At 35.9% G+C, this 9,198-nt stretch overlaps 1 protein-coding gene and 1 pseudogene across 1 annotated transcript; both read right to left on the bottom strand.

The window, feature by feature from the left end:
• Positions 1–1,074: 1,074 nt before the first annotated feature.
• Positions 1,075–1,485, bottom strand: LOC136968509 (uncharacterized). The gene has a single exon (XM_067262490.1). It carries the CDS (start codon positions 1,483–1,485, stop codon positions 1,075–1,077), a length of 411 nt encoding a protein of 136 aa, XP_067118591.1.
• A 2,840-nt stretch (positions 1,486–4,325) lies between these two features.
• On the bottom strand, positions 4,326–4,444 carry LOC136968512 (5S ribosomal RNA; annotated as a pseudogene).
• Between the last annotated feature and the right edge of the window lie 4,754 nt (positions 4,445–9,198).

The raw sequence follows: 9,198 nt of genomic DNA, 5'->3' as shown, positions 1-9,198 counted from the left end.
AATACCTAGAAGCTTGACTCCCAGGCCACGAATACTATCTATGAACAAAATTTATATGCGTATAGGTCCACGCCAGAAGTCATATCATATCCCTAAACTCCTATCTGCTCAGTTAAGGGCCATTCTGCATATGACTAAGAATTTAACACCTACCCCACTAAAAGCCTCCAGGTTATTGCTAAAAATCCTCCTAACAACCAGTACAAGTATTTCCTGCCTGACAAAACAAAAATTCTTCAAGGCATCTATATCAACCTCAATTCTGGCTGTTTTCATTACTGCCTGCTGGAAACTGCTGTTACAGATGAATCTGGACTGACACTACTGCATTTCGAGGGACACAGAAATTGTAATGGCAGTTATGAATCATTCACACAAAAGCGGTCGCACGTGTAGGTGGTCAGTTTCAGGATGGAGGAGATCCAAGAGACAGCATGTCTGAAAAAAATGCTCTCAGCTACAGAATAACTTATCAAATACCCGTTTATTTACATATAAAATTACACCTAAGGTTCTGACCTTAGTCTTTATGCGCGAGCGAGAGAGTTTACAATTGGGCGCGCGATGACAAATACCTATACTTATTGTTTGGGTCCTACTTGATAGACAGGTTGTTGTAGGTTTCCAGTGAATAGGTTCTTCGATAAGTTCGCACTCTTGCATTGCTATTTGTCGTGTCAGAGACACTATTGTTTCTAGCAGGTAGAATTTTGGTCATTGGCTATCGGCAGCAAAGAAGTTGTATCGGTGGCAATGTTTATCCACAATTGGGCAAACACTCGATCTTGATCAACTGTCAATGTCAGGCGAAATTTGTGTCGTTATCGATCCCTTTTTCTTTTATTTGGGGTTCTCCCCTTTAATTGCAATGCCCCTCCTCTTTTATCTCCGTTCAAAACGTTATTTATAATATTGTAATTTATTCGACTGAATCCTACCTAAGCATTTTAAAAACCAGAAAAGTAACCACGAAAACGCAACGAATTCATATGAAAATGTCTTTATTTTACAATATTCCACTGCAACCTTTACATTAAATTATCCGAAACGCAATTTGACCCAGAACAAAGACGGTTAACCTTTGTGACCTCCGTAACCACTGTCACCGCCTTTTGCGTATCCACCCATTCCACCTCCGTAACTTTCGTGGCTTTCGTAACCGCCTCTTCCATAACCTCCGTGGCCACCACTTCCGTATCCACTCTTTCCACCTCCGTAACCTCCGTGGCTCCCGTAACCGCCTCCTCCATAACCTCCGTGGCCACCACTTCCGTATCCACTCTTTCCACCTCCGTAACCTCCGTGGCTCCCGTAACCGCCTCCTCCATAACCTCCGTGGCCACCACTTCCGTATTCACCCTTTCCACCTCCGTAACCTTTGTCGCTCCCGTAACCGCCTCCTCCATAACTTCCGTGGCCACCACTTCCGTATCCACCCTTTCCACTTTCGTAACCTCCGCCGTATCCCGAAACATCAGTCACCATCACGTACACAAACACAAACAACACTATGATGCACACTGCCGGCTTCTACAATCCGAAAGAAATATACAAGTTAGTAATTTAAAACACAAAGCACAAGTCCACCACATTTTAAGCACAAAATTCACCACTCATCCTCACTTACCATGTTGGACACTTTAATTCTTGTAGATGTATTGCTCGAAGTCAGTTGCAAAGGAATATATATACCAAAGAGATCGTCACTACGTCATCGTTGGTAACAGGACGTGATAGAAAATATAATTACTCACAAAATGTGCACTTAGTCAATACGTAAACACCATACTCTTTTATTTAAAAAATAACAACAGAGTAACACGCAAATTTTAATGACGTAACGACTTAAATATGCTAATATACTCCATTCACAAAAATTGAAGACAAGACGTATCATAAACAGAACAATTATCTTCTTGACTCAGTTATTACAAAAACCTTAAAATGCCACACAAGTTTCAGAAGAATTTATTAAAACATGATAAATAGCCATTTTATGTTAATCAAGTGGCGGTGACCTATTTTAAAGTGATAATGAAGCGTTCTAGTAACGTTAATTTCGAAAAATGAGTCATTTCTTACCTCCCGCATTATCGTTGATGAAGAGCTGACATGCAGCACAAGCCTTTAATGATATTTATGAATCGTTGACATTGAAAAGCTTAAACTTTTTTAAAACTCTACGAATAAGGAGGTATTTTGGGGTAATTCATTAGAGAAATGTCATTTTTTGCGTTTATCTACCTCTTCATGCTTGAATAAAAACATGCGTAACAAGAAATTTTCTAGTTTTTTAGCTTTTATTAGTTAAAGTTACAATTTCCAAATCGTTTACACTCGAGAAAATTCGGAATTAACATAACTTTTGATTAAAATTAATAAATATAATGAAGTGCTTTCACGCAATAAAAAACTGATACGCCATTAGTAATGATACGAGTGAATGAATTCAATTATTCTCGTAGAAATACTCGATTGATGATGTCTCTTTTATTCCTGTTTTGCAATTTAACATGCTATTTCCAGCCATTCTGTGCTAATTTTTCTGTTTGTAACAATTTCCACTACAGTACATTTAAAAAGTTCGACTACTTTTTCAAATTTTGTAACTCGCTAAACTAATTGCATCCATTTCTTCACAATTACAGTCAAACCTGTTTTTATGCGCTCCTTTTATGTGCGATTTTTATTTGTGCGATTTTTTTAATGCGAATTTTTAATTTGTGCGGTATAGTTGGCGACTAGTCTCGTGCGATTCGTCATGTCTCACGTTGACTTATTATAGCTAAATAAACTTATTATAGCATAAATGCACTTATTATAGTAATATTATTGCATGAATATGCGAAAAATGAAATAATTTACTTTTTAAGTCAACAAAACACCACCTGGACAAAAATATGTAAAACAGACGATAGACCAGACGATGCAGTCAAGTGCTGACATCTGTTGTCAATAAATTCTATTTCGTACGGTTTTGAGTTATTTTCTATGTGAGACTTTTTTTATGCGGTCCCTGTTGACCGCATAAAAAAATTATTTTTTTAATTGTGTTGCGAAAACTATTATTTACAGCCATTCGTGAAGTTTCGTGAGATTTTTTTTAATGCGTTTTTTTTAATGCGGTCCCTATCCCCCGCATAAAAACAGGTTTGACTGTACTTACATTTGAATTGATTTTTGAAGACTTTTCTGCTAAATTGTTTGCATTTAAAAATATATATATTTAATTTTTTAAACTAATAAATCATACAGGAAAGTGAAAATACAATAATCTTTTTTAAAGTATTAATTCTTTTTACTTCTATGTCTATACCGCTTTGCCACACTTGCGCAATTTGAAGAGTAGACGTTTAAAATCTCTGAACCTTTTTGAATGCTGCTCATCCTGGAAAGCAGACAAATGTTCTATGCTTAGGATTTATAGGGTTTTTGTCCGCTGAAAGTTAGATTATGGATGCATCGTGAACGGCTCTGCGCGAGACTCTACTCTTCTGGATCCAATCCACCATCAAGGATTGCGTTTGTGCACTGCTGCTTATCGAACTTCTGTTCAAAGCCTGTACGTAAATGCTTATGAGCTTTTACTATCTCTCAGGAGAGAACAGTTGTATCTCTTTTATTACATTAAACTGAAATCTCTGATCAAACTTTTAGTTTATTCTACAGTATCAGATACTCAGCTGAGAAGATTATTTGCAGCCCGCCTAAGTAGTGTCTTTACATTCTACATTAGAATGGAAAACGTAAGCAGCACGATTGACTTAGACCCAAGCAACATTTCACATCAGTGTTTAATTACTCTTTTCTTCTGTCTGATTGTTTACGAGCAAAAATTGAAGAAAGTTTGTGAAAAATAAAACTTCCTTTTCCCTTGTGCGCAGAAAGTATTTAAAAATTAAAATACTCGTAACAATTCATTAACTGAGCGTTTAAGAATAAACGAATGACGTTACGATAAAAGGACAAAAGACGTTACGAAGAAGATTATCGTTCTATCAAGACGGTTGCAAGACTGTTGTCAATTCTGGTTCTCTATTTTTATCTCAATCACTGTTCCCTCATATATAATAGGCTATTGTTTGATTTTGATGATAGCCGAAGTATGTTCTTTTACACGTAATAAACGCATTTAAACGCGTAAAAGAACATTTTTTAATTGATACTTACCGAGAAGTTTTAAAACAACGTACAGGAAGCTAAAGGTTACAGAAAAGAAATGTTTGCTTGACATAATGTATTAAAGAAAAATTACTGCGCCAAGTGATAAATTTTATTAGACGAAAGAAAAAGAGATAGGTCGAAGAATGAAAGTAAAAGAATAGTGACAGCAGCACCCGGTATTCCCAGGTCGTCTCCGCCCCAAGTACTGAGCGGGCCCGACGCCCCTTGACTTCGGTGATCGGACGAGAACCGGTATTTTTAGCGTGGTATGGCCGCTGCCCGAGACAAATCGCCTGCACAGCATCACTTATGCATATTCGTACCCAATTTACGCTTCGAATATCGCTTTTTGTCTTTCTTCCCATCACATTCCACTTTAAGGCAGGTTTTCTTAAAGCGTTCGATATTACATCGACAGGATCGATGGGGGAAAAGTTCATTAAAAATTGACAATATCAGTCAATTTTACTAACTTAATAAGACTTATTATATGTGTAATATTATAAATAATAAACAATCTAAAAATCCCACTAGCAATTCTTTTATTCGTCACAACGTCGGAATGTTAACATTTTCATTTATTTAATTTAAAATCTCCAAACCAAATCAGTAGTGGCTTGCTCCTGTACGTCATACTTTACCTTTAACAATAGAGTCGTCTATCTAACTGCTTTAAGGGAAAAATTTTTCAATTGAAATAACGCGACTTCCGGTTTGCATCGGAAGTTCGTACATACTTGGTACATAGTCGGGGTCTCCTGCTGCCCCTAAATTTCCGTATCTGATCTCGTCTTTCATCTATCTAACTCCGTTCTCGAGATAAGAAAAAGACAGGCGAAATTTTCTGATTGCAACTCAATAAGCGTCTAGTTTGCTTGTCCTATTATAATTACGTAGCTTAACAGTAAAGTAGAAGGTGTCAGTAAACTCAAACAGTAAACTTATCACAAAATTTCCCTAAAAACGGTATTGAACTTAAATATTTGCTTTGTGCAATAATTATTTGACGAACTTTTTTTTATCCGATTTTACAATCAGTCTTAACAGAAAACAGAGTCTAACGCGTAGTTTAACACATCTAGAATGAAGTTTCTAATTCGTCATAAATGCAAAAATAAATCGTTCTCAGGAGGGATGTTTAGTCACTTAATAGATGTCTCTATCTTTCGTATATTTCAGAACGTAACTCGCTCCGTAGTCCTTATCATGTATAAGCTTTAATCTGTAATATTCAGACACCTCGATTTAACAAAGGTTCAATCTTATTAATAGACTATATAGAGAACCACTCAAGTAAATCACAATATGATAGATAAAAGGAGGTTACTAGACTTAAAGTCTATTTTTTTTTCTTTTTTTTTTATTCGAAGGATCATCATAAAATCGAAATTTTTATTCGTCTTTATATAGACGCGAAACACGAGAATATTACATTTTCGAATAAATATTACTGTTAACATAATGTATATGCAAGGAATGATGTGCGATAATCCGTCTCTTCAGCCACAGAGTGGTGGAAAAATCACGAAATTCGGTCAAAAATCCATACGTTTTACATTAAATTTCGAGGCGATGAAACAAAAAAACTCTGACGATTTGTTGCGAGCGGTTGTTTATGGTTGATGAGAGCGACCGAATTTTCAGTGAGCGAGATTTAAAGTACAGTAGAGTGTCGATAAGTGGAACGTCGGTAAGTGGAATGGCCGGAAAGTGGAGCGATTTTCAGTCGGACTGTGTCGTGCTGAATCGAATGTTTTTGATACTAAATTTACTTCTAAAGTATAATTTTCATGTTTTTTATATTTTTTAATACATTTATTTTGTTTGTACAAAATGCAGAAATAATTTTTAACGATACGATAGCCTCGATGATTATTATAAAAATTTTCGTTAGGCTTAAAATCGACGAAAATTCAACACGAAGCGACACGCAACGGAGAAAAATTCAACAGGAAGCGATACGCAACGGAGAAAAATTTGAACATCGGACAGGTTAATGTATTTTTTCGTACAAAGTCGGAAACTGGAACAAATCATTAACTGGAAGGACCCCAGTCCCCAATTAGTTCCACTTATCGACGCTCTACTGTAATTGATTTCAAGCGTTTTTCTGAGTTTTGCATCATTTGCAGTTATTGTATTGGTAAGTTCAGACTACGAACTTTCTAAATTTAAATGTTTTTTAACATTGTAAGCCGAATATCACAATTATTGGCTATAATTTTCCGACAAAGATCCACTTAGATAACAATTGATCGGTTTCGTCACAGAGACGACGAATGGGTCTTTTCACTTATTTTAGGAGATACTTTTTACTTTCTTTATTGTTAATATTCGTTTAGTCCAGATTTAATCGAATTGTTAGAGTTCTTAAAGCAAAATGGAAATAAATAAATACATTAAATGGTTAATTTTCGCTATAGTACACATTATATCTCATTATATCTCATATAATATCTCACATTATACCTCATTATAATTACATTGTATCTCATATATACATTATATCTCACACTATATCTCATATGAAATTCACATCGCTATACTCTAAACTTTAAAGCGCCCTCTAGCTGCTTAACTAAATTACAAAGGTAGACAAAATTGGGCTTTCTATGCTTGAAGTTTATTGTTTTTCCGGTTGTAAGGGACATGATAAAATCGAAATTTCTATTCATTTTTATACGAGAATATTAGGTTTTTGCGTACATATTGACGTTAACATCAATGTACCAGTATATGCAGGGAAAATCACGCAATTTGGCCAAACTCTTAATATTAGCTTTCGTGGCATCGCAACAATAAAACTCTGTGTACTTACAAATTGTCAGAGTCTTATTGTTGCGAGCGGTCGTTGATTGTTAATGCGAACGGTTGGATTTTTAGTTCGTGCGGTCAAAATTTTCTCGTTTCGAGTGTTTTTCTCAGTTTTGTTTCGTTTGCGTCGATTTTATCGGTAAGTAAAGACTACGATGTTTCCAATTTTACGTATTTTTTGAACAGTGTTAAGCCGAATATCACAATTAGTGCCAATGATTTTCCGACGAATCTCCATTTCCATAACAATTGATCGGTCTTGACAGAGACGACGGACAGGGTCTTTCCACTCATTTTCACTCTTCGTTAAGCCCAAATCCAATGGAATCTAAATTAATAAATACATTACATTGGTATTAGCGCGCTATAGTTTATATACGCATCATATCCCATATGATATTTGCACTGTTATAGTGTGAACATTAATTAAACAGAATAATTAGAGATTATTCGTCTAAATTTTCACAAATGTTTTGTGTTAGGCAATGGACAGAACTGTACAATTTGTAGAAACTGATTTCTATAGCGAACATTAAAAATCGTTTGAAAGTTAAAATTACTATATTTAACAGAGATTTTATTATAATATTCATTTGTGACTTTTCGTTATAATTAAGACGATATTTTTAAAATTATTTTTTTCATTAGAAATCTTACAATTTACATAAAGTTAAATTTTCATAATCGTCGTTTCTTTCTTTTGCAGAATGGAAAATTTCAAGCAATTAAAGAAGTGGCGCACCTCGGCAGATGGTGAAGAGGAGGAGGAAGGCTCTTCGTCGTCTTCCGTTCCGTTTCCGGTGATTCGGGTGCTCCCGAAAGATGTCGAGGAGAGCGGAGAGTGCGTCAAACGGGTGGTCGTCATTAGTTCCGACGATAGCGCTTCGACTGTGGTCGACTACCTGGGACTGCGATACCCGGAAGTTGCAGAATGGACGGTGGAGTGTCGAGGGGAGTCCAAAGTGGTCGTGGAAACATCCGTCGAGCAGAAGAAAACTTGGTGGAAAAGGCTCTTCTTCTGCTGCATAAAGTAAATCTTCTCTCTTCCGAGATCACTTCCACCCACGTTCCACTTTTCACCGGATATGACTCTGCCACCCGAATACGACTTTGTCACCCGGAAATGACGTTTCACCCGGCTACGACTTAATTTACTGGACTTGGCATTTCATCCCTGATTGGGTTTCTTCGTTTTCAATTGACGGACAGACATTTCTGCACTGGTTGTACGACTTACTTCGATTAGATTAAAGTCTGATGATCTGCAAAGTGACAACCAAAACATAAAGCAATGTTTTTACCAGCTCAAAGACTCTGTTAATTGTCTATAAATGGACAAGGCAACTTATATTGTACGGACATTCACACTGTATTTAAACCGGTGTTCGACTGTCATTGTAGTCCGAACCAGAATTATAATTACTTCAACAATTCAATTTGTAAATCGAATTGTCTGAAGTGTATATAAACTTTCATATTTAATAAATTTTAATATGAAATTTAATTTTAAAGATTGGCTATTTATCAAAATAAATATTAAAATTGCACGCTTTTAAATTCATTAAAACGTTTCTACTTTTATCAATATTTATTTCCATTTCTGTCATCGTTTAGGTTTTCAATAACGTGACTATTTTTAATATAGAGACGGGCGCAAAGTAATTAAAACAAGTACCATAGTTTTGCAATGAATTGGAAAATATCGGGAATTCACCAACAAAACTGCGCTCCCGCTTTTACAACGCCGAAGTAGTGAATTCCGAAGCAAAAAGGCCGTTCTGCAGTATCGCAGTCACACAGCGCCAAGTGGTAAATTCACTGATACACCAATCAAAATTGCCGATCTTTCCCTCTATTAAACGTCTGTAGTAAATGTCAATATCTCGTTCGAAAGATACTTGTTTTCTTAGGTAGCGTGCAAAATTTCGGGTTTTTCTGTAAAGGGATTGCCGAAATATAAGCAGTTGAAAAGTGCAAAGATCTCCATAAAAGCTGTAACTTTTCTTTTTCTTATTCATTTGGTGGTGCAGATGCTCCTAGAGAAAGAACACCGCTGGCTCTAGAGAGGTAATATTTTAAACTTAAGCTTTTCTCGTTATCAGTAAGGTGCTGCCGAAACTTGCGGGTGGATAAATCAAACTTGGGGGTCCTATCCCTTGCTTTTATCGCTTCTTAAAATAAAATTAATCTGAACGAATGTTGTTGTTCAGAATAACAAAA

The sequence above is a fragment of the Centruroides vittatus genome, unplaced genomic scaffold, assembly GCF_030686945.1.
Source record: "Centruroides vittatus isolate TY-2023 unplaced genomic scaffold, ASM3068694v2 contig_1487, whole genome shotgun sequence".
Taxonomy (NCBI): Eukaryota; Metazoa; Arthropoda; class Arachnida; order Scorpiones; family Buthidae; genus Centruroides; species Centruroides vittatus.
Note: the sequence above shows the minus strand (reverse complement) of the source record. Positions and strands in the feature narration are given on the sequence as shown.

Coding starts and splice junctions, on each gene's coding strand:
- LOC136968509 (XM_067262490.1), bottom strand. CDS start 1,485: ATGGTGACTGATGTTTCGGGATACGGCGGAGGTTACGAAAGTGGAAAG.